Here is a 26,485-nt window from a genome sequence, read left to right as displayed (position 1 = left end):
AAAATGAGTACGTTTTTTACCGCACCCGCTTCCATGGCGAAATCGTTATACTTGTCGATCTCGTTAATTCCAGCCGTGGGGCCTGGGTTTAGCGGGATGGGCTCGATCGATATTTGAGCTTCCGTCAGCGGCGGCGGCATTCCGTAATGCCGCCTCCCGGTCCGCGAAATTTGATCCATCATTCTTGATCGAGTAGACCGATTCATCCGATTCATGAAGATCCGGCCGGACTCACGGTCCAATGTGACACTTGGCATTAGGTCGTCAAAGACGGCCAGCCATTATGTTATTAGCGTTTAAATTATCGTGATCTACATTGAAAAGAAAGGAAAAACAAAACGAAATAAGCAACTCATCGAGGTGATTTAAGTCTATTTAAAATTCATTTTAATCGTGTAGACTCATTGCACTTGCATAATTGATCTCCCTCAAGAATAATACAAGTGATCCCAAGACTCAATTTCAGTAAATTGATAAGCCAACTGTTTAGCTAGTTCTATCGTTAGAACTCTTGGTCGATAGATTTCCGTAAATCCTATCTATAGTCCACCATAATCACGGGATCGCATTTGAGTGACCATAGTGTTGAGATAAAATAGGTCAATCAGTTCCAACTTACCCGACGTAGAAGGGGTCATATTATGCCTACCGACGAAGAAGGGATTCATTGGAGTTTAACCTATAAAGACTATTCTCAATTTTTGGTTATACGAGGAAGATCCCATCAACTTAGTTTTAATTCATTTTAAGTGAACGAAAAACTAGCATTGCGTGAATGAATTAATTTAAGTGATGGCTTGTAAAAACGTGTGATATCTGTATATCAAAGAAAACTAACGCGTGACCTCTATATGAGTCAGTTTTCATGCAATTATTAGGTGGTTTGGTTTTAGGCGGAAAATGATGCAAACTATCGTTACGATAAAATAAATAAAAGAATGCAAAACGTAAATAAAAGTCTTAGTGTGGCCTATCCTAGTAAAAAGAACATAATACAACTTTGGAATCCACCGTTGGACCCGAGAAGCTTGTCTTGATGTTCCATCTTAGTCCATGCAGTGGGAGTGAGCATCCGATCTCCATCTTTGGTCTTCTCAAAATTACAATTAAAATTTACAAAAATAAACCTATTTACATTCTAAATTAAAACTGTAATTAAAAGGAAAAACAAAATGGAGATGCGAGATCTCAAAATACAACCAAGACCGTGTTCCATCATTTCGGTAACACGTTCTACTAAGGCCACACTAAGTTACAACCGTTTGTAAAAATTAAATACGTAATTAAAACATTCAAGGCATTCAAAATAACGATAAATAAAAATGCATCAACTAAAATAAAATTTATTCGTGACATAATTCCGTAATTATGTTAAATTTATCCAAACCACCTTTAATGATTAAAATTATGTGACAAAACCGCTTTAATCAACTTAATTTTAATCCATGATAATCCGTTACTTTAAATCGCTTTAAAATAACTAAATGGTACGTGAGTGAACCGTTTCACTATCAAGCGAATGCACAAAATCCGTATTATGCATAAATCATGGCCGAAAAAAAAAATAAAATCGAAAATTTTTTTTTATTTTATTTTTTTTTTTTTTTCTTCACGCGAACCGTGAACAAGTCAAAGACAAAACAAAAAAAAAAATTCCAAAGACTCAAAACCGTGAGCCTCAACAAACCAAAACAAAATCGATTTGTTAAAAACCAATTGCAATTTAACCTAATCCGTATAGAATTGAAACTACAATTGATAATACTTCAACATATTGCTATGATTATCGTTTAAAATAACAATATGTAAAGAACAAATTGAAAACAAAACATCGTCTGATCAGACAAAAGCCAAAAGGCACGGTTTCCAAGGCACAAAAAAAACAAGCCGTGCAAAAAAAAAAACTGCTGAGACAAAAAAAAACAGCCGCACGGTTTTTTTTTTATACAATAAAAATTATCGATTCAAATTCGTTTGATGAAAATCACAAAGAAAAATTTACGTGGCCTCGTTCTGATACCACTTGTGGGGTAATATCCGTATAAAACCCTTAAATTTTAGGACTATAACGTAAATTTAACATGCGATTTATGGTCATAAACGAAAAACAATAGAGAAACGATAAAGAACAAGAATCAACCTCGGGTCCTTTGAAATGCGGCCTAAGAACAGAAATCAAAGTAGATTTCCTCCTAATCGTTGCACCCAAGACCGTCTGAGACTATGCCACTTGTGCTAGAAATACCCTCTAATTGACTTGCAATATTGAGAGAGTTGTTGTGAGGTTTTTCGATGTGAGATCTAGAATTTCAGAGAAAATTGCCCCGAAACCCTAATTTCTTTGCAAATGAGATGATTAGGTCACAAAAGGAGAGAAGCTCCCCTTTTTGTTGTTTAGTGTGGGTTTCAAATGGGAGAGAGTGGGCTTTCACTTTCTCCTTATTTTTTAACTCATGGTCCGACTCGATTTTCGCTAAATGTATATGACGGGATTTTATTATAAATCGTCATCGGTTATCGGTTATTAAAATATCAACTAGTAACATGACTCAGTCGATATATTAATACATGTCCGACAAAGACAATATTGTATAATTAATTCAATATACATCAATTAAATATAATCGTTTATATTCAATTTACGAATTAACCGCTTAATTCGTCTTAGCCATTATTATTTAATCCGTATTAAATAATTATCTCAACATCGCGTTTGACTAATTATTAGTCAATAACTCCGATTAATCTTCTTAGTCAAATTAGGCATCAACATGACAGTATTTTCATACCGTCACATCTCTCAAACGTATCCTATAGGTGTGACTTTTAGGGACCAGGTTGATCACCACATCGGTATGACAATAACGTCAAACTTATCTAGCAAGCCAACCGTTATTGATAAACGTGGACCAACTGATAATAATACAAAAGTATACCCTTTGATCCTTTTAGAGATTTATATGTCATTGCACTAACTGTAGAGGACACCAGCCCCAACAAGCTCCCACTTGTCCGTACAAGTGTATGTGCAATAACGTTATCCGCACTAACTGGAGGACACGGCTCCAACAAAGAGTAGCTGTCAGAATCATGCTAGCATGATCTGAATTTGACAAAAAAAGAGGATCATCATACGGATTGCTATAGGAAGCATCAGCTGTAGGAATTTGTTCAGAATTCGTCATTTTGTTGTGAAATTATGATTTTGTGAGTTTTTGTATAAAGCAAAATGTAAACAATTGAGAAAAGAAAAATGAACCAGAAAGAAACACAGAGTGCTTGCGGAGGAAATAAGAATCTGATATGCAGAAACAGGAAGTTACTCCTGCTCTGATACCATGTGAAATGGTGTCAGATGATGAGAATCATCAGCAACATAGATGGACGCCATTGATACTAACTCAAGCTTTTAAGTAATATTGAAGTATTTGATATGAACAACAAATGTAAATAGAATTTGTGATTTGTATTAATTTAATCTGATATGAGTACATGAGCATCTATATATGGAGCTAACTAACTAATCCTAGTCATGTCCTAGTCAGCTACAGTCAAAGTTTGTTAGAGAAAGTCAAATCAGTTACAGGTTGTTACAAGTTTGTTATGACATCTTCTAGAGGCTTCTATGGAAAATATCTTCAATGATAAATGGAGTTTGCTGTGCTGAGGTTGCTAGGATGACAACAGCTGCTCGTGTGAAGCCCTATGCACATATCTCTGACTCACATTGACCCTACGTAATGGAGAGATAGATGATTGTTTAAGACTTAGCCATGAATGTGAAAGGATTAGAGAGTACTTAAACTCAATATTACTACTTGAAGAAGTCAATATTACTCGATGGCGTGTCAATTTTTCCTTGATTGAAATCTCATACTCTAGAAGCCATATTCTCTCTTCACACTAATCCTTCCAAATCCGTATATACAATATACCTCATAAATTGAGAACCAAAGATTAGACAATTTCAAAAGGCAGATTGTATTTGTGTCACATTAGTAGACTTGACCAAGTAAATAATAAATCAGACAACAAGACTTTACCATAAATCAGTCGGTCAATGAATTATGCGTAAAGCACACAACACCACCAGGCCGGCCACTCCCCTACATAAATAAAATTTGATATCAAAATAAAATGATGATATGGTGATATTTCCAAAGCAACAAGAACAACACTCTCATTTCATTTTCAGAAACAAACCCCAAAAGGAACCCACATGCTTTACTCATAAATTCCAGCTAGACAAACCATATACTGTACACCTTATCAATATGAGACCATCTAAACCCCGTTCTTTTTTGCTTCTAGAAGTTAAACTGAATTAAATGGTGTTGAATTGAACTAATAAAGCTTATAAGGGATTAAGAGTTTAATTTGTAATGAAAAGAGGCTAAACTGATAGAGTTAAGCTGACCTAAAATGAGTTGAAATTAAGGCAAAAAGAACATACATGACCTAAATACTAATTACGTATTGAGTATTAATACACGGTATCAATAAATGAAATATTTATATACTCGTTATTCCTTAAATCGGATAAACCGTCTCACGCTGTAAAACCGTCCTACTATAGAAAGTGTGGTACCATAAGAGTAGAGTGACCCACCTCCCCACAATTCACACTGTACCCAATAACTCTATTCCTTCTTCACTCCATTGCTTAGGCCTGCCACTCCTCTTCTCAAAAAAAGTTATCCCTGTAATCATAACAAAAGACAACACCTTTCTTCATTTTTTAACTTCATCCTTCCTTCCTACATTTTCCCAACCCACTTCACCTCCTTCCTTCATTCTCTCTCTAAACCCCTTCTCATTATCTCTCTAGAATTTTTTTAAAAAAAACATGGTTGTTGGAGTTGCTAAGGTTGTTTTGTTACTGGGATTATGGTTGTTTACTGTTAATGTAGTATGTGTAAGTAGTAGTGTAAGTGATAAAATTACTGTTTTACCTGGTCAACCACAAGTTGGGTTTCAACAGTTTGCTGGTTATGTTAGTGTGGATTATAAGAAGCATAAGTCTCTCTTTTACTACTTTGTTGAAGCTGAGGTTGATCCTCAAACTAAACCCTTGGTTCTTTGGTTAAATGGAGGTTTGAATGCTATTCAATTTTCAGTTTTATCTTTTTTGAATTTCAGTTAGTCTTGCTTAAAACCGTCTTATTCAACGTACTCATCATAAATATCAATCACTGAGCAACGTATGGAAAAAGCTTTCTTGAGCTTTAAGACGGTTCAAAAGTCTTGCACAAATTTTTTTTATCAGCAATTTTCCTGTACGATGGGCTTTACCGTGTTTTTTTTTTTTTTTGTTTTGCAAAAAGTAAGACTCATAAAAAGTGTTCACTACTTAGTACTCCCAGTCATTTGTTCTCCTTTTCCATTTTTGGGTGTCTCGGTCATTTGTTATCCTTTCTATTTTAAGAATGAACTTGATGAGCAATTTGATCATTCTCATTCAATTTATTCCACTTGTCATTTAATTATTGGCCTTTTCTTCATTTCTTGTTCTTTGTGCCAAAACGAAAGGACAACAATTGACCGGGACGGAAGGAGTACTATTTACCCTTATCAAAAAGTGGTCACATTTAAAGTGGTACAATAGAATTTGCAAAATTTTATAGTTTTCATTCTGGCTAACTATCCAATTTTCATATATTTAATGTAAGTATCATTAAATAATGAACCATATAACATGGAAAAGATCGCCTTAAGCCTAAGCCGGTTTCGAATGTGAATATTTGGCATAGAAAGGTTTGATTATGAATAATTCTGGGATTGGGGATATTCAGCTTATTAAGTAATGTTACTTTAGTTGTTTTTACATAGAAAGGTCTATGAAGAAAGCTGAAATTCAGAAAAATATTCCTTTTTGTTTGTCAATATAAAGATTAAATTTTTAATTATATTTTGTGGAGTAGGTCCTGGTTGTTCTTCCCTTGGGGTTGGTGCATTTTCTGAGAATGGACCATTCAGGCCAAAAAGAAATGTGCTGGTGAAAAATGAGTATAGTTGGAACAAAGGTAAAAAGTTTTACAAAAATGCAATGTTCTTTTTGGGTTTACTTATTAAATTAATGTTAATTAATTATTACAGAAATAATTAACCTTTTGTTGATATAATTTTGTTATTTCAGAAGCAAATATGTTGTATTTGGAGACTCCTGTGGGAGTTGGTTACTCTTATTCAGCTGATATAACTGGCTATGATTCAGTCAGTGATGCTGTTACAGGTAATTAATAATGTCAGTTATAGCTTATGTTACCCTGACTCGGCTCCAAGTGTCCGACACGTTTATTTCGTGGGAAATAGTAAACGTTTTGGTCTAAAATGAAGTGTCAAACTATCGTGTTTTGCCTCAGATACTCGACACACAACCAAACTGATGTGTGGGAGTAACATAGCACTTATATAGGAGCTTAGAGTGAAAGTATGATCATTCTTAATGTTTTAAGTTGTGTATGGTGTTTTCGGTGTGTAGCCAGGGACAATCTGATATTCTTACAAAGATGGTTTAAGAAGTTTCCACAGTATAAACACAGAGATTTCTTCATAACTGGGGAAAGTTATGCAGGTAATGTTTAGTAGGTGCATTACTAAACTAGTTGACTAACTCTTTCATGTGAAAGTATATAGTACAATTATACTTGTAAACATAGGGTATTCATCTGACTGGTTATCATTTCTCAGGCCATTATATTCCTCAACTTGCAAAACTCATAGTGGAATTTAACAAAAAGGAGAAGTTGTTCAACCTCAAAGGGATTGCTGTAAGTATCGAATTTACTAGAATTTCATATTTTGAAAGCTACTGTATACGGAGTACCATTCATTCACCAGGATATTGAGTAGATTTTTTTTCAGCTGAACTTAGATTTTGCAGGTGATAAATAACATATGTGACAAACGCGTTCCATGTATTGTTGCGCTTCTAGTCAGTTAGAGACTTAGAGCTTGGGTTTGTTATAGGTCAATCTGGTCAGTATGGGGTTGTTTCGGTTCTTAGCTAGTTACGTCATTGTTTCAATGTAGTCATGTCATTTTGGGTGGAGTCATATTCAAGTTGGCTGGTTGGCTCAATTCATGTTGAGACTTTGGCTTCTTCTCGAGTTAGGACATTTGGTTATTGTGAGGCGACTTAGAAGTTAAGGTATCAGCTTTAATAGTATTGTGGCTATAATATTCGTAAAGGTAACTATTGAAGCTCAATCGGTTAGTTAAAGCTCATGTTAGTTAGTATGTGATGTATTTCAGTTGGTGTAGTATTACAAGTTGACGAGGGTTTAATGTATCGCAGCTAGGGAACCCAGTTTTGGAATACGCTACAGATTTTAACTCGAGGGCAGAATACTTCTGGTCTCATGGATTGATATCAGATTCAACGTACAACATATTCACCAAGGCCTGCAATTATTCACGATATGTGACAGAGTATTACAGTGGGTCTGTATCTCCTATATGCTCCAAAGTTATGAGGCAAGTTGGGACTGAAACAAGCAGGTTCGTTGACAAATATGATGTCACTCTCGACGTCTGTATATCTTCAGTGCTATCTCAATCGAAGATTATTAGCCCTCAGGAGGTATAACATTTTCTATCATAAAATCAGTTCAGACTTCAGAATTGTGCTTCCTGAGTATTTATATAATAACTAACGAGCTTGCTACAAATTGCAGCAAACTGGTGAGAGTGTTGATGTATGTATAGAAGATGAGACCGTAAGCTACTTGAATCGACCAGATGTGAAGAAGGCCCTCCATGCTCGGCTTGTAAATGTTCGACGATGGGAAGTTTGCAGCAAGTAATTTTTTTATTCTGTACTCCTATTCTGAGATCAAGAAAGAAACCAATATTTAACACCAATATCCACCGTGGATTAGTCGAAACTCAATGTTTGTCTTTCTCTTACCAAACTATGTGACTTGTAAATTTCTAATTCGAAGAAACTAAAAACGGCTGTTACTTAGTACATGCTCTGAAAGTGAAGCATGATGCAGTAATGGGTGAACTGCTATGCAATATAGTTACGATACTGATGATATTGTATTATCTTTGTATCGACAGTGTTCTGGACTATAAACTCCTTGATGTGCAGATACCCACAATCACCATAGTGGGTTCACTTGTGAAGAACAGAATCCCCGTCTTGGTGTACAGGTAAAGACACAAGCTTTCTAGCCTAACAGTTGTATCTTACTAGGACTGTAAATGCATACTGACTGTTTTGGATGATTCGAAACAGTGGGGATCAAGATTCAGTCATTCCACTGACTGGAAGTCGCACACTCGTGAATCGACTAGCTCAAGAGCTTAAACTCAACGCTACCGTTCCATACAGAGTTTGGTTTGCTGGCCAACAGGTAAACAAGCATAGTTTTTGTATGCTGAATTTGTGACTGTAAACAGGTAAAATTCAGTCATTCCACATACTCGGAATATGATGAAATAAGCGAAATGGTGTTCCTAAGTTTTCTGGCTTCGTATTATAATGTGCCTAATCTAGAGAATTACAATGTGTTGTGACATGACAGGTTGGTGGATGGACGGAAGCATATGGTGATATATTGTCATTCGCGACCATAAGAGGGGCATCACACGAAGTACCCTTCTCACAACCAGAGCGGTCGCTAGTGTTATTCAAGTCATTCTTGGAAAGCAGACCACTTCCCGAGATGTTTTAACATAGTCGCGAATAGTACATGCATTTCATTCAATTCCATTTAAAAAGATTATAGAGTCATTTTCCGAGTTGACAATGGTAAAATGTAAAGTGGTGGTTGAGGTTCAGGTTGAGGTTGTTGATGATGTTGTGTGTTAGGTTAAAGGGAACATCAAAAATCAAAGGCCTTTTAAGAGGCTTTTCAAGAAAGGAAAAGCAAGAAGGAAAGGTAGTTTTGGAATTAGTTGTTTGTGAGAATTAATGTGTGTGTGTGTGTTGGGTTGGGTGCTCATCAAAGGCGTGCATCATCTATTGTCTTGTGTTTAAAAAAGTTTTGTACAAAAGGAATAATAAAAGGAGTGTGTATTTTGACATAAAAGATTGTGATTCTCTTCTGTGATGTCTCCCTTATTCTCCATTTTTCGTCCTTTATTCCTCCATGGTAAAAAATTTTAGGGAAAGTTTCGTGCTACCATGAGGTTTAGACTTTTTTAATTGTATATAAACTATTTAATTCTTTATCATGCTCTTGTTGTAAGACTAGATATTAACTTTCATTTAAATTGTAAATGTATGTTTAGTGTAGAATGTAGATATAAAATTTACATATGCTCTTTTTAGGAAGACTATCAATAACTGACAAGAACTCGAGCCAAAATAACTTCTGCGAAATAAGGACTATCTCCAGATCGAAATACTATCGGTAACTGATTATATAAGCATTAATATTTAAAAATGGATAAGTAGTTTAAATAAATAGTCAATACTAAAAAACAAGTAAAAAAATCTCACTCCATCATCCAAATGAATCATTTACCTTCATAGTGTTCTCTCCGTCATCTTTTAATCCCAAAGAATTTCACATCATTTTCAGTCACCTTCGTCCCATTTTTTTATTTTGGGGTGTTCCTCTACCCCGGACAACCTTTTATGTTCCTAAGATTGAATCAATATGGCTCCTTCTCAGGTCTCACATGGCAAAACGATCTTAGCATATTCTCCATCATCCTGTCCTCTATTGGCGCCACTTTCATCTTCTCCCCAATCAACTCATTTCTAAGTCAATCATTCCTTATATAGTCGCACATCCACCTTAACATAAGCATCTACGCCATATTCATCTTTTGAACATGATAATGATTCATGAATCATGACCTAACACTCAGATCCGTATAATAGTGCGGCTCTAATTGTTGTGCGCTAGAATTATTCTTCTACTCCCTCCATCCCGGTCAATTATTGTCCTTTGGTTTTGGCACAAAGACTAAGGAAAGATGAGGGGCCAATTACTAAATGACAACTGGCCAATCAGGTTGGGTTTGGATCAGGTTAATTTGGGTTCGGTTCTCCAAGTTTGGAAGAATTCAAGCTGGGTCGGGTCGCGTCATTTCGAATTATTATCGGGTGGGTTGTTATCAAGTTATGTGAGGAACTGAGGGTAACTGTGAGTATGTCTTTATTAACACTAGTTGGTGGTCCGCACCCTACCGGGCGCGGTATTCTTTTGGTTTTCGAAGATGTTTCATGCCTGATTGTTTTTTCATACATGTAAGTAGCTTTATGTTGTACATAACAGATTCCGGTTGTGATTAATTGGCTCACCTTTCGTTAAGAAGAACAAACCAAGTTCATATAGTTACATAACAGACGAACACAGTTACACAACTATTAAAATATGAGCAAAATAAATATTGTTTGAAAGGTTATGCCATGCCAGTGACATAGTGAGCAGTTCAAAAATTCTACCGCCCGTCCTCCGGGAGGACGGTAGAATTACTCGTGAGCAGTTATAGGAATGGGCAGTGTTGGAACCCTAAAATATTAATATAGCAGTTCTATTTGCAGCAATGTTTGGAAGCAGTTTTCCCTTTTAAAAAACTATACAGAAGAACACCCAAAATTGATAGAGTTTTTTTTTTTTGGTGAAAGAGTAGCAGAAAATTGATAGAGTTATTAATAGTAAAAATATAATCTTAAAACGAAAAAGGTAAGTAAATGAACGACACAAAAAGAGTAATCGTCTAAGGTTAGATTAACTAATAATCTAAATGAAGATTATGTATGATGTTGCAAATTAGTTATGTTCATCTCCGATTATATTAATTATTGAATTTGACTTTTAAAATAATAATCTTATTGTGTTAAGCAATGTCAACAAAGCTAGCGCTTTGCTAACTGCTTACTATTAAAGTATATATTTTAACAAAGCGTCTTGCTTGTGACGGGCTAATCCCATCACAAGCTGAAGACCTCTCACAAAAAGGGAAAGGGGACAAGGTGGGGCACCCCCATGTGCTTCCCACTTACCTCTCAATGGGTATTTTGTGAGAGAAAACGGTATCCGTCACAAGCTTGTGACGGATATCGCCCGTTGTCAATGAGATTTTGTGATATTTTAAAGCCTACATATTGAATCCATGTGTGGCATCTCCATTTTCCAAACCCCCTTGTCCATCCATAACACATGAATCCCCATCAACCACTACATATAACTATATAAGTTTCTGGACAAGCACGCATTTCTACAAGCGGCAATTGTATTTGCGCTAGGCAGCTTTTTCATTCTATCGACAATTCAAATGACAGTCGTTTGCCTATTCTTATAAAATACTCCCTCTCTCTTGGTTAATTGTTTACTTTTAGGTGTTAGCACAAAAACTAAGGAAAGGGGATGGGACCATTTGTGATTGTTTATAATGAATGACAAGTGGCTATAAAAATCTTCCTAATATTGAAGGTAAACAAATGACGGAGACATCCTAAAATGGAATAGTTAAACAAATGATAGGATTAAAGAGAGTAATTTGACTTTGGAAAAACAAGTCTCAGTTATGAAAAATAACAATAAGCTAATTATGCTTTAAATGTGTAACCGTGTAACCTCGTCATTCCTTCCTATATAAATTACACCATAGATGACCCAAGGAGGTATACAAGTTACAACCCACCAAGTAAAACAAAATAAAATAAAACATGTTCAGCAGATTCACCATCATAGTTAATTAGAGTGATCTACATCTTTGTCACTATCATCTTTCACTTCATTCCTTGGCATGTTCTCCTTTGGCCTTACTGTAGACGGTTCAACGGCTCGAGGAGTACATTTGCCTTCAAGCACGAACATTTTTAGAATCAGATTAAATTAAAATTTACAAAAATTTACAAAAGAAAGTACTGAAACATAAATTTCGACCATTCTCCTTAGCAAATTGAATATCTTCTTCCTCACCTAAATAAGCTACAAAAATACAATAGTACGATTTTTCAATTAGGGTCACCATTCTCCCTAACAATCCTTTAAAAACATCATTTTACTACTAATTTTGTCTCAAACATGAACCGTAAGTCCGTCCGTTATTCTCCTACTGTTAGACGGAAGTGCACAGAAAACCTGAAGACAACGCACCTGAGATTGTTAGAGCGAGCAGGAGCAGTAGCAATATTCAGTACCAGTAATGAACCGAAGTCGCACTGATTTGATCCTGGTGGCCTCTTGATTCTGGTCGTTTTCATATCTACAAATTAACCCATTTCACGACTAAAGATGAGTAGATACTCTGCATAAAATGAGCTAGGTGAGCAGGAAAATGCAGGCATCTTGTGTTCATTATTCAACGATAAACAACGATTTCTATGGGACATTTTCTAAATTTGACCTTCCACTCAGGCACAAATCTGCATAATTATGGGGTTGGCAACATAATTATGTGAACAAACAAAGGAAATCCAGCAATTCCAACAAACACACTACACAGCTACCTCCCTTCCAATTTAATGATGTTAATAAATGAAGATTTGAAATTTGTGCTTCTTTCTTCTGATTTTTAATGGTTGTGGAATCTATTCCATTCTCAGAACCTTTGAAGTTTTTTATCTTTTGCTTTTGTTGAGGTGCAGTCTTTTGGCTTATTTATATTGTTCTTGTAATGTTTAGTTTAAATCTTTAGATCTATATATGTTTTTGTGCTCTAATTTAACTCTCATTGTTTTCTGGAACTTTTTCATGTGGGTTGTGTTTTAGACTTTCTCTTTTGAGAGTCACTTTGCTCTGGCCCTTCATGTTCTTCTTCCTCTTATTTGGTTTTCCTGGTATTTTGGAACTCTGAGCCTGCCTTTTACCGTTCTCATCAGTAAGGATGATATAGGAACGATCAACCTAGTTTCCTTTCCATAGCCAAAAAAAAAAAATTCAATTACCTTTTCCTAATTCTGCCTCCATAATTTTTTTTTTCCTATTTCCCACCTAACCATATGCAAAGCTAGTAAGCTTATAGCTATCCAATAATTTATTAACAATAGGAGAGACATGATAAGAAAAGTCTTGTTGTTTCGACATGGGATCGAAAATTCATCGCTTAATCTACCAAGACTTTAAGAAACGTATACAATCAAATGTGTTACATTGCATAGACATAGACTTAAGTTCTATGGAGAAATAAATGGGAGCTTCTGCATTGCAATTCCGCATATATATGTGTTACTTCATTCCTCTTTCCATTTGATTGTATATGTTCAATATGTGAGGAGACTTTAAGAAACGTACAACCAAATCCAATAGAGAAAGTGTAATACAACATGCTGCATTTTAGCTTGTTATCTTGGAGTTTATAGTGAAATGACTATAACAAGGATGAAAAATTAGCACAATTCAACATATAATACTCACCATTAAAATCATGAGATTGAAACTAAGCTTCCAGCCTTCCACTGTTACGTTCCACCTTGCATCACCACTCACCACCACCGGCTCTGGCAAGCAGCCAGTATGATACTCAAGCATTGGTCACGTCGTTTCTCTCTGTCCACCGGAAGCCCCAACATATCTACTTAACCAACTGCCATCTCGCAATCTATTCAACTGCAGAAAGTCGAAACATAAATCTAAACTTTAGACCAAGACCCACCATATCTCCTTCGACAGCCATGGTTTGAGCTTTACTTGGTATTCAATTGCAGAGCTACAAATTACCACAAATTTATTCAAATAATCGGTTTTTTTTTCAAGCTAACTTTTCAAGTGATTAAATCTATAACCTGTAATTGAGATCACGAAAGAGGCGATTTGTGATGCTTGTCTACCACCATGTCCAAAGGTTTCTACTATCGAATGACCCACTTGTTGACAAATAACATTTACATCATATAGTTTCACTCTCTTCATTCGCTTATTCGTCTGGAAAGCGCCGCCCCACAATCTCAATTACAACAGTGAGAAGTAAAATAGTAGTAGTAACTTAAACATCAGTTCAAAGAACTCAATAACAAACCTTACTTGGCGACGATTAACCTTCCTCTTCCCATATCTTGCCTTCTTAAGGTTTTCAGTAGTCTCCAACAACCTATCTATATCTAAACTCTGTGGAGCAGACTGGGATTATCGTGCACTTGCATCTTATCGTCCTGTCAGTGTTCGCTTTCCAAGTCCGCTGCGTTTTCACAATATCAGAGTTCCTTGGACCCTTCTTCGCCTCTTCCAACTCCAATGCTCTCTTTAACTCCTTTGACAATTTGCACCTTTTTCTTCTTCTCTTTGAATAAATCAAGTTGACTATGTGCTACAGAATCGAATTTAAGGGTTGAGTGATCAATCTGATACAGAACTATTGAGCCGAACTTCATTAAAGAAACAAAATCCCTCTTCTAATTTATATTTTGTGAATCCAATAACCTGCCTCTCCCTAAAAAGGAACATACATCGGATGTACTACATCCAACTTTTTTATTTTTTGAGCATATATGTATTTTTTTTTGAGCTTATTGCCTCAAACTTTATTTGTTTTTGAGCATATGTATATTTCTTTGAGCATATTAAAGTTTATAAGTTAGATTTTAATATTTTTTCCGTCAAAACTCAAATTTAACTAAACTAATATGTAATATTTTTGAGTTTTATTGTAATTTTTTAGAGCTTAATTTTTAAGTGAATAAACTCTGAAACTTTATAGTAAAACTCAAAAACTTTAAAATAAAACTCAAAAACTTGATTAGAATACTCAAAAACTATAGAATTGGAGGTAATACATCAGATGCATAATCCTCTTACTGCTATTAAACAGACATTTGTAATTTATACGTTTTGACGTGGGTCCGACACGGGGAGGCCGATTAGGAGGAGTGCCTGTGCTACCTATGTGAACAGTAGCCGCCACGCCATGGCCCGTTCAACCGGTTCCCATGATTGACGGTGAACTTCCCTATTAAACAAACATTTCTCTCCCTGGGCTTTGAGGTAGTATTTGAATGGCCTGAAACTAAATATGTATTGAAACTTGACAACTGTAGACGCCATCTTAATGCCTATATTAAACCCAAGTCGCTATATTTAGAAAGGAAATACCATGGGAAGTAAAACACATTAACTAACACATTACCTAAGCAGGAGGTCCAAGTTATCTAAAAGGACTTGACTTTTTACAATAACACCGAAAACCATGAGACGAAGGGAGAGACACTTGCAACTGAAACCAGGACAATTCCTAGTCGGACATGAAGAACACCCCCTTAGTGAACTAACTCAACGACTATAACTGTCATAAGAAGAAGGTGAAGAGTCAAGCTCTCGAAGTATCTCTTCTTTAAGTCCTTGATAAAGCACATCTAAATGATCACAATAAACGTGAAGAATTCTGAGAGACAGGTGTTGTTCTTGGGGTAGAACCACAACCCTTCCATGCGCTCGACAGATATCGTAAACCAGATTCCAGTCCAGGACATTCCAGATCCTTTCAAATAGCATGACCACCTCTTCAGTCAACCGTTTGAGCTCCTTCTGTTTAACCTCTACTACTACAACAGCATTTGAAACATACGATTGCATTAAACAACTGGCATCTGTAAGGAATAAGTAGCGTAACAATTAACAATTAGTAGCAGAAATAGATTGGAACCTACTATTTGAAACGACCCCATTTAAAAATCGGAGCCGAAAATGGGCTTGGATTATTGAAGTAGAGAGGTCATAGAAGTCGGAGGACAGGTTCTTTCACACAATAGGACGCACAGAGCGGTTCATGGCATGACAATATGTAAACGGGCCAATAGTTTTGGAGCATCCTCCACGATTTGACCCATTTTTTCTTCTATTCTCGAACCACAGACGCGTTCTTGTCCATCTTGTGTAGTCGCAGCACACCTTTACATCATCAATAAGCGAAACGAAATTAGCAGACCACAACACAAACAACTAAGAGCCCTGGAAAGAGCATAGTGCAAAGATGCATCTCAATTACGCACATAAGACACAACCCCATATTAGATAAAATAAGGAGTAGGAGAATATATAAATCAAAGCAATGTTGCTTTACTCAACTATAACTTAGAGCCCAAAGATAATGAATGTAAATATGTAAGAGCAAGTTGTGTAGACCATCTCAATGAGTCAAGTGTCTCGAAAGTCTTTTTTCATATAATAGAAGATAGGATGATTAAAATTAGTTTGTGAATATCCTCTAAATAATTAACTCTGAATTATTGAGATTAGATAAAAGTGGAAGCATGTTAGGCCCAAAATCTGGATATGGGCTGATCTGGGGTAGCGAGTCTGGAAGCAGTGTGGGACGCAGGGCGTCAGGGAGCTAGGGTGGCGGCATCAGCGTGCAGCGCAAGGTGTGGGCTTTGGATCCGTATGGAAGAAGTATATGGAAACTCTATCACTTATCATATCCAATGGAGGAAAATCCTATTCTGTGTCAAATTAGGAATAACTTGGAAGAAAAGCAAGGAACCCTAGCTGAGCGAGCTTCACTATATAAAGGGCATCAATGCCAAGGAGAAAGACCATCGAAAAATACGAGAATTATACCCTAGCCTCCATAGCATAACACACGAACTGTACTCCCACACGAATTATAGTGAAAATCTTGGTGGGATTCCGTCTCCCACCGCGGTTGTTTCCCAAATTGGGTTTTCCGCGTCACCAAAATCGCTTGTGTTATTTATTTACGTCACACATTCAAATTATCATACAACAAACAAACAAATCATAATACAGACCTAACATTAAGACCGCTTTAACCCTAATTGGTAGAAATTTACCAAAACAGTTTGGCGCCCACCGTGGGGCATAGTGTTCGTCTTCGTTAGCCAGTCTACACAGCAAGCATAACATGTCCGGACACCAAGAAACCAACTCAAGCAACACCAACGGTGCCCCAGCAACACGGGCACCATCCCCCTCGGCAGCAACACGGGCACCATCTCCCTCGGCAGCAGCAGCAGGCGCGAACCCGATTCAGCCCACCAGTGCCGTCCAGATACCAGCCGTCAAGCAGAGTCAAAGCTCCCAGGCGGCAGCAAACCCGTCGTCAGAGAGAACCCAGGATAAAGAATAAGGAGCAGTCCAGGGACGGCAAGGAATCCCGCAACCTGAGAAAGAGGGACACTCCAGACAACAAACTCACGCTCCTCCGAGTCCCACCAGCATCATGATAAGCGGATTGGACACTTTAGCAAAGACAATCCGAGCAATGCAAAACGAGAACAGGAGCATGAGATCCCAGATGGAAGAGGACAACAATCTCCTCCGAGCACAGATCAACGAGTTAAGAAGCCATGCCACTAATTCAGCCCCTTGGATGCAGGAAGATAGATCCAGGGGATCACCAGGAGAAAATAGGGATCGGAGGCAGACGCGGGTGCTGCCACGCGATGTAGCACTTAGATTGGATATGGACATAACACCGCAGCCAAGAGGAGGCCTGGTCCCAACAGGACTAGGAACATTGACACCAGACGATGAGCCAGCAAGCCATGAGCCAACACCCACGTCGGATGCAGAAGGACGCCAGCAGAGCAGAGCGGCAGCTGCGATCCCGGCGATAAGGGCTTAAGTTACAAATCAAGCTGAGTATACCTGGGAAAGCGGCCCGGCTGCAGCAGCATCACAAATGCACCAACCGGTAGTCTTAGGACAACAGAACTTCATACGAGTGGCAGAACGTCAGTCACAGGAGCATCTGCGACCCGCCGGGAGATAGACATATATAGAACAGCAATACCAGGAACTACGAAGCCTCCTCCGGAGGGTCCCAAGAATGCCGCTGCCTATGGAGATGGCTGCACCGGAAAGCTACGTTGACTCACCTTTTACTGACGATATAGCTACAGTGGCCTTACCAAAAGGATTTAACGTCCCAACAATGACCCTCTTCGATGGAACCACAGACCCCTGCGATCATATTAGCCAATTTAAGCAAAAGATGATGGTTACCACTGCCACAGGAGCCTCGAAGGAGGCATGCATGTGTAAAGGATTTGGTTCAACCCTAACCGGAGCAGCACTACAATGGTTCGTTGGCTTGCCTAACGGAACCATATCATCATTCACCGATTTGGTCAACGCCTTCAATCAGCAGTTCTCCAGCAGCCGGAGAACACCAAAGCAGCCAAGCGATCTGTATAGGATTGTTCAGGAAATAGGTGAATCAATCAAAGATTATGTCACAAGGTTCAACGCAGAGAAAGTCTCAATACGAGGCTGCGACACGTCCACGGCCATCAAGGCCTTCAGGCAGGGCTTGGATAAGGAATCGGACCTCTACAAAGAATTAACGATGTACCCTTGTGAGAGATTCGAAGAAGTCCAGCAGAGAGCTACAGCGGCATTAAGGTTGGAAGAAGACATACAAGCTAGAAAGGGAATAACAAACTTCGACAAACCTATCAGGAAAATCTCAATAGAGAAGAAAGACGAACGAGCTAAGCCATACCGCAGACCCAATATTAGCAGAGTAGCATAAAAAACCCAGCAAGTGGACGACTCCCAGCATCCTCCTAAGCTATCTGAGTACGGATTCAACACGGGAATGGAAGGGTTGCTGAAAGCACTAAGAGGCTTAGGTGATCAGGTGAGGTGGCCAAAGCCTCCCACTCAGAATCGACCCAACGACGACAGAGACAGCATCAAGAGATGTGAATGGCATCAGGACATAGGGCACAGGACAGAAGACTGCTACAGGCTGCGCATGGAAGTTAAGTTCCAGATACGCAGGGGAAACTTGGACCACCTGTTATCACGTGGGGGCAAGCAGGACATGAGAGAAGCAGCGAACCAGGTGCTTCCTTCTGCCCCACCCATATGCACGAAAATTATTAACGTGATAACAGACGGATCCGAGCTATCGGGTTTGACATATTCCGCCGCTAAGAGGAAAGCCACCGAAAGTAAAGGAAATCATCAAGAAACTTCATACAGGGTAAGCCAGAGCAATTTACCCCCGGTAACTTTCGACGAAACCGACATAGAAAGCGGCGCAGAGCAACATGACGATGCCCTAACTATAACGTTATCCATTGGCAATTGCACCGCACGAAAATCATTAGTGGATACAGGGAGTTCTGTGAACGTCATTATACTGGAAACCAACCATGGGTTTTGATAAATAGAACCTGATAAAGAAATCTGTACCCCTGGTGGGATTCAGTGGTGAGACTGCACATTCGGTAGGTGAGATAACCATCCCAACGTATATTGAAGGAGTTAACAAACTGGTAAGATACTTAGTCATTGAGGGTCCAACCACTTACAACGTGATACTAGGAAGACCATGGCTGCATCAGATGAAGGTGGTGCCCTCAACATATCATCAGTGTCTCAAGTTCTCAACACCATGGGGTACGGTCACAGTAAAAGGGGATCGAGAGGAATCCAGGAACTGCTACGCTCAAGCCCTCAAAGCTACAACCAGGCTTCTCTCATAGCAATTACAGGACCGAGGCACCTCGAAAGAATACAAGGAGCCTCCCTCAGAGGAACTAGACCAGGTCCACCTGGACGAGGAGCACCCGGACAGGACAGTATTAATTGGAGAAACTTGCAGTGAAAAGCTACGCAGCCAGCTGACTCAATTTCTGAAAACCAACATGGACTGTTTTGCTTGGTCCCACGACGATATGGTAGGTATAGATCCATCCGTTATTTTGCACAAGTTAAGCGTGAACCCAGGCTGCACCCCGGTACAGCAGAAAAGAAGAAAGTTCGCGGCAAAATGAAACGAAGTCATTAACAAAGAAGTAGACAGTCTCTTGGTAGCAGGTAAAATTAGAGAAGTTAGCTACCCTGAATGGCTTTCTAATGTGGTAGTTGTGCCCAAGAAAAACGGAAAATGGAGAGTATGCGTAGACTTCACAGATTTGAACAAAGCTTGTCCCAAAGACCCATTCCCACTACTGCATATCGATGCAATTGTGGGATTTATCTGTATGCATCCCTTTAATTTAAGGACTATAATGAATTTATAAGATGATGAAAGCTAGTCATAAAATTAAATTGCATAAACAATATTGTAAAAGATTAAGAAATAACCTTTGGTCCTAGCAAAAACGGCCTAAGAACAATATCAAAGTTGATATTCGCCTATCAGTTGCACCCAAGACGATATGCGAAATGCCCTTTGATTTTGCTAGAATCGATCCAAAAATCACTGATTAATTTTTAGGTTTTTTTTTTTGTGTACTTCCGATGAGAGGAGGCAAGAATTGGGAAAAGAATTAGGTTAAGAAAATTCACTCATCTCCCCTTATAACAACCGAGTATATGGAGAAATAGCGTGGATTTTCTTTTCCATAATTTTGGCCCAATTTACCGAAATTAAGAGAGTTATTTCTCTTATTTTCGGTTATTCCAAAAATGTATAAAATGTGTAAATTGTCATCTAGTGAGGATCGAACCCATGACCTCTTGGTTTGAGTACCCTCACTATTACCACTATGACACATTCATCTTGTTGATATTAAATATAACCGATTACATTTAATTACGAATTAACAGATTAATTCGTCCAAGCTAACATTACATACATTTAATTAAATATAACTTATTATATTCAATTTACGAATTGACAGTTAATTCGTTTCAACTAATATTATTTAATCTTCATTAAATAATTGTCTCATCAACACATTGACTAACTGTTTAGTCATATAAGGCATCAATGTGATTATATTCACATCTCTCAAACACATCCTATAGGTGTGACCTTTAGGGACCAGTTGATCACCGTCATCTGTATGATAATAATGTCAAACTTTCTAGCAAGCCAACCGTTATTAGGTAATCGTTAATCAACTGATTAAAATACGAAGTATACCCTTGTGAACCTGTAAGAGATTTACAAATGTTATCACAATAATTTGTGGAGGACACAAGCTCCAACAACAATGGTAGATGCCACCGCTGGACACGAAGTACTTACTTTTCTTGACGCCTGGAGCGGTTAAAATCAGATCAAGATGCATCCACAAGATCAAGAAAAAACGGCATTCATGTCAGAAAGAGGTATATATTGTTACAACGTCATGTCCTTTGGCCTAAAGAAAGCCGGGTCCACTTACCAACGGTTGGTAAATAAAATGTTCAAGCAACAAATAGGGAAGACAATGGAAGTATACATAGATGACATGGTAGTAAAGTCCAAAAAAGCAGGAATGCATATGGAACACTTGGCAGACACCTTCCAGACATTAAGGGAGTTTAAAATGAAGCTTAATCCGTCCAAGTGTTCGTTTGGAGTATCCTCAGGAAAATTCTTAGGATACATGGTGACCCATAGAGAAATTGAAGCAAGCAATGAGCAGATAAAAGCAATACTCCAGCTGGAATCACCGCAGAAACCAAAAGATGTGCAAAGGCTAGAAGGGAAGGTGGCGGCCCTAAACAAGTTCATATCAAGGGCTTCGGATAGATGCAAGCTGTTCTATGATATACTGAGAAAGAGTCAAAAATTCGAATGGACCAAGGAACACGAGAAAGCATTCACGGAACTTAAAAACTATCTAAGCACGCCACCATTACTCGTGAAGCCAGAGCAAGGGGAGCCTCTATTGCTATATCTATCAGTTACGGAAGTAGCTGTAAGCGCGGTCTTGGTCAAAGAATAAGAAGGAGTACAATATCCTGTGTATTACATCAGCAAATCTCTGCTTCCTGCAGAAACTAGGTACACTTCCTTCGAGAAACTAGCATTGGCTTTGGTTACTGCTTCCTATAAACTGCGACCATACTTTGAATATCACATCATCCACGTCATAACCAATTACCCGCTAAAAACTATCATGAGGAAGCCCGAACTCTCAGGGAGAATGACTAAATGGTCGGTACATCTTAGTGGGTATGACTTGCAATTCGAACCCAGAACGGCGACAAAGTCTCAAGCCTTAGCAGATTTCGTTTCCGACTTCTGCCCTGATACCCGTGGGGAGGCAGAAAAGGGAATGCTGACAATAATGGGGAATCAGGATAGTGGAATATGGACCTTATACATCGATGTAGCCTCAAACGCGAGAGGGGCTGGTGTAGGTTTAGTCCTGCGATCACCTAAAGGTGATATGATAGTGCAAGCTGTCAGATGTGAGTTCAAAGCAACCAACAACGAAGCCGAGTATGAAGCCCTAATACTAGGGATGCAGATGGCGCTGGGGCTTAAGGTGAGGAACCTGAGGGTGTTTAGCGATTCCTTACTTGTGGTGAATCATGTAAACAACGAATACGTGGCACGTGATTCAAAGATGGTGGCTTACCTGAAGATAGCCACAGAGCAAAAATCAAAGTTTAGGTCGTTCAAAATAACTCAGGTTCCACGAGATTAGAACGTAGAAGCAGATGCCCTAGCCACGTTAGGGGCCACCTTCCAGCCCACAGAGTTATCAAATATACCTATCACCCATGTGTTGACCCCGGCCATTCAGAAGGAGCCAGACCAGGATCCGTGTGATGAAGCGATACACGTACAATATGCGCGGGAGGCCAGGACCACTGGTTTCCAGTGAAGAACAGCAGGATCCAGATTGGAGAGTGCCGTACATAAATTGGCTAAGGGATGGAACGCTCCCCGAGGATAGAAAGGAAGCGCAAAGTTTCAGGATAAAAGCCTCCAGGTATATCTTAATCGATAACATTCTTTTTGGGAAATCACTGGCAGGACCATGCCTCAGGTGCTTGAGCAGAAAGGAGGCAGGGACAGTGCTGCATGACGTACATGGTGGAGAATGTAGGAACCACGCCGGTGGACGAAGTCTGTCTAACAAAATTTTGAGACAGGGATATTTCTGGCCCACCATGCGTGCAGATGCCGTTAACCATGCCAAACGACGTGAATCATGTCAAAAGGCGGCCCTAGCAATCTACCAGGCGGCGGAGCCAATGCATCTAATTATCTCTCCATGGCCATTCATGGTGGGGCATGGATATAGTGGGTAAGCTGCCTAGAGCCCCAGGAAACAGGGTGTATATGCTAGTCATGACTGATTATTTTTCAAAGTGGATTGAAGCAGAGGCAATGACGGAAGTAAAAGAACGGCAGGTGATCTCTTTCATAAAACGTAACATCATAAGCAGGTTTGGGATACCATCCGAAATCATATGCGACAATGGATCCCAGTTCATATCAGATAACACCGAGGGCTTTTGTGCGCGATGGAACATAACATTAAGAAAGTCAGCCCCCAGATATCCACAGACCAACGGCCAAGCCGAGTCCAGTAACAAAATAATTGTAGAAAATCTCAGAAAACGGCTGGAGGAATTGGGAGGAAAATGGGCAGACGAATTACCGTTGGTACTCTGGTCAGACAGAACAACACCGAAAGTTGCAACAGGCCAGACTCCATTTAGCCTCGTATACGGAGCGGAGGCAGTGATACCCTCAGAGGTTCTGATACCCACGCATAGGTATGGTTGTCAGACGGCAGAGCAGAATCAGGTCGAAATGACTAGTAGTCTGGATACGGTTGATGAACTGCGAGAAAGCGCTTACATACGTATGGCATCATATAAGCAATCTGTGGCCAAGACATATAACAAGAACGTCAAAATCAGAACCCTCGCAGTAGGGGACCTCGTACTCAGAAGGGTATTCGAAAATACCAAGAATCACAAGGCAGGCAAGTTTGCCTACAAATGGGAAGGACCGTATCAGGTCGAGAGCATTATTAAGAATGGGGCATACAGGTTGATGACCATGCACGGTCAAATCCTGGATAAACCCTGGAACATTCGTCACTTGAAACGGTACTTTGTCTGACAAGGTGCCAAAACTTTAGTGTACAAAAGACCTTTCAAAAGTCCGTGAAGCAAAAAAAAAAGGGTGGGGGTTAGTATATGCTTTAGGTACTGGTGTGTTTTAGAAAACTTTTTTCTTTTATTTGTTTTCCCTAGTTTTTCTTTTTTTTTTTTAAACCAAATCGAGTCATTTTTAAACTAAGTAGTCCATATTGTGGCTTCCTGGATCCAGCTATTGCTCTGGAACACCATGAGATAGCACCAGGTAATTTGCACTACTTTGGAATTTATCATGCTTCTACGAAGAAAGGCTTTGATACTAATGTTGGTTACTTGTCAGATAAGGAACACTCTGAGGGTTCAGCCCCTGTCATGTGAGGCTGCGAGACATTTACTAAGTCAAGCCACATGGGGAGCATACGCCGAGGTAGCGCGCAGGGTACGACATACTAAGACCACCCATACCTTGACGTTAATCTCAGTAAATCCATAGCTATGACGTAGAGCAAAAGGTGCACGCACGAAATTTCAAACGTCTGGAACCACAAGGAACGCAACATTCCTTGTTAGTCAGAAACAGTCAATGAAGGTATGCTCTAGTTAGCTAACCCTAGTGATAAGATATTTTACGTCATGGGTAAAATATGTTATCAAAAACCTGTCACCAGGAACAAGGGCTGTGCACCTGGAATCAGGTCAGCCTCCTAGATATACCTATGTGGAATCAAAACTCCAGAAACCAATGGCAAATAACTCAAGTATAACAAAAGGAGGGTCTAAAACCTAGACCCGGAACTACTTCAAGTTAAGGCGCCTGCTATCTATAGCAGGCACCATCAGAGTTTGAAAACCTGCGTACCAGCAGGCACAAAACAAGCCAAAATAAAAAAAGAGTTTTTGAAACATAAATACAAACTTGCACCACACGGGGCCAAGTCTCCAGACAACTTAAAATTTAGGAGAGGTCAATCCTCTCAACAACTGCATCCTGACCAATACTCTGCTCCCCGTGCTCCATTTGTTTCTCTGTTGCAGGTACCTGAACAGCCTCAGGGGTTGCAGCAGCACCGTCACCAGTCTCCTCAGCCAGGATCTCCTCTATAGCGTTAGTCCCACAGATAGCCCCAGAGATGTCCATGGCTGTGAATTCAGGCTCCAGGCTTGCAGCCTCAGCATCAGGAGGGAACAGGGCGCTCAGGTCCAAACCATTGGGAAAGACACGGGCAAACTCAGCCAGCTCTTCCTCCAGGTTCCAGGATGTGTGCCTCCCCTCAGTATAGGCATGAATGCAGTCAGCTCTGCCATCTCCTCAGCACGGGCTTATGCCTTTGTCAGCCCAGAAGTCAGAGCGCAGTTGGCCTCCTGCGTCCTCGCCAGCTGGTCTTTAGCTGCCTCCTTTTCCTTTTTGGCCGCATGAAGTCTGCTCCTCGGTTTGCTTGGCACAGTAGTCGTGAGTTCCTTGTTCTTCCCCACGGAAGCCAGGCACTCAACTTTGGCCCTCTGTAGCATCTTACGGAGATAGAGGGATGATTGAAGAGCCTGCAATGAAGAAAACCACTAGTCAGGGAAGCACAGGGGCAAAGAAAGAAAGGAGCCAGTAAAAAGAAGACTCACAAGGAAGCAGTGTTTAGCAGCCAAGTCAGCCATCTCCTGGGGGGCAGTCTCGTCAAATGCTCTGGAGCAAGCCGGAGTCAGGAGCCGCTCTAATGCAGGCTAGTAGTTGGCACGTTCAGTATCCTCAAAGTTAGCAGGGAGGCGCATCAGTAGATCATCAGCATGGACAGGGGACCCAGGGGCACGTGATATTGGGGTCACTTCGATAGGTTCTGGAGCAGGCCTTGAGGTGGATCTCTTTCTTGAGGAGGCAGGAGAGGTAAAGGAGTCAGCAGTTCTTTTCCTGGCTTGACGCATCAGGATCTCGGAAGCAGAGGGTCTAACGTTTCCTATGGAGGAGCCAGGATACAAGAAGTCATAACAAAGGGTAAATAGATGTGGAAGCTTATGGAAATCAAAAGAGGATATTTACCAGAGGACATAGTTTCTTCAAAGCGGGAGTCGTTTAAACCGGAGAGCGAAATGGGGAACAACTGCGGTCTTCGAGGATGGAAAAGAGCTTGGCAACGGAAGTTTCCTCGTTCTCGGATTTCTCAGGGTTCTTGAGTTCTGCATTAGATCAAAGAGTAAGAACAGTAAGTAACAAGGGCAATCAGAAATAGACATGCAAATACACTTACTCTTAGCAAAAACCCAGTGCTCGAACAGATAGTCAGCATGGATGGGGAGTGAGTCAAGCTTGACGTAGAAGAAGTCTTCATACCACCCGTCATCTTTGCCCTTAGCCGCCGACTGAAGAAATTTTTCAGTCTTCTCCACAGCCCTGAAAGTGTATTGGCCTTTCCCTAATGACCGACACTCAAACCTATGGGCCATATCTGACAACCCAATTCCGGCGTCCAGGCTATTGTTCAAAGCAACAGTTGACAAGAGGATCCTCCATGCAAAAGGGGCAATTTGGGTCATGGGAAGGGAGTTCAGGCGGATGAACTCTTAGATCATCAGGGGAAAGGGGAATCTAAGGCCAAGGACGAAGGGGTAGGTGTACAGGCAGATCCACCCCTCACGAAAAGCATATGCTTTCTGACCAGGCTTGGGGATGTGAATCACCACATCGTCGCCTAAGCCGAGCAGGGCTTTGATTCTAGGGATGTCCTTCTGGGTTAAGTGGGAGTCACCGGAATGCGGTTTTTTGAGGACTCCCTGCGAAGGGAAGTCGTCATCCTCGACGAGGTCAAAAGTGGTGGATGAAAATGATGTGAATCGGGTTTTGGCCA

The 26,485-nt window shown here is 39.8% G+C and overlaps 5 protein-coding genes across 5 annotated transcripts; all 5 read left to right on the top strand.

Moving 5' to 3' along the window:
- The first annotated feature begins 4,622 nt into the window (after window positions 1-4,622).
- Window positions 4,623-9,038, top strand: LOC141653327 (serine carboxypeptidase-like 45). Its single transcript, XM_074461051.1, has 10 exons — window positions 4,623-5,093; window positions 5,922-6,023; window positions 6,137-6,232; window positions 6,482-6,574; window positions 6,691-6,770; window positions 7,298-7,582; window positions 7,677-7,801; window positions 8,065-8,157; window positions 8,243-8,360; window positions 8,532-9,038. Exons 1-10 carry the CDS (start codon window positions 4,847-4,849, stop codon window positions 8,679-8,681), a joined length of 1,389 nt encoding a protein of 462 aa, XP_074317152.1. The 5' UTR covers window positions 4,623-4,846; the 3' UTR covers window positions 8,682-9,038.
- An 8,653-nt stretch (window positions 9,039-17,691) lies between these two features.
- LOC141651275 (uncharacterized) lies at window positions 17,692-18,396 on the top strand. The gene has a single exon (XM_074458994.1). The coding sequence runs from the start codon at window positions 17,692-17,694 to the stop codon at window positions 18,394-18,396; it is 705 nt and encodes a 234-aa protein (XP_074315095.1).
- A 66-nt stretch (window positions 18,397-18,462) lies between these two features.
- Window positions 18,463-19,035, top strand: LOC141651274 (uncharacterized). Its single transcript, XM_074458993.1, has one exon. The coding sequence runs from the start codon at window positions 18,463-18,465 to the stop codon at window positions 19,033-19,035; it is 573 nt and encodes a 190-aa protein (XP_074315094.1).
- A 2,674-nt stretch (window positions 19,036-21,709) lies between these two features.
- Window positions 21,710-22,243, top strand: LOC141651273 (uncharacterized). Its single transcript, XM_074458992.1, has one exon. The coding sequence runs from the start codon at window positions 21,710-21,712 to the stop codon at window positions 22,241-22,243; it is 534 nt and encodes a 177-aa protein (XP_074315093.1).
- Window positions 22,244-22,388: 145 nt separating this feature from the next.
- LOC141651272 (uncharacterized) lies at window positions 22,389-22,853 on the top strand. Its single transcript, XM_074458991.1, has one exon. It carries the CDS (start codon window positions 22,389-22,391, stop codon window positions 22,851-22,853), a length of 465 nt encoding a protein of 154 aa, XP_074315092.1.
- Window positions 22,854-26,485: the final 3,632 nt, after the last annotated feature.

This window comes from Silene latifolia, chromosome 4 (assembly GCF_048544455.1).
Source record: "Silene latifolia isolate original U9 population chromosome 4, ASM4854445v1, whole genome shotgun sequence".
Classification (NCBI taxonomy): domain Eukaryota; kingdom Viridiplantae; phylum Streptophyta; class Magnoliopsida; order Caryophyllales; family Caryophyllaceae; genus Silene; species Silene latifolia.
Note: the sequence above shows the minus strand (reverse complement) of the source record. Positions and strands in the feature narration are given on the sequence as shown.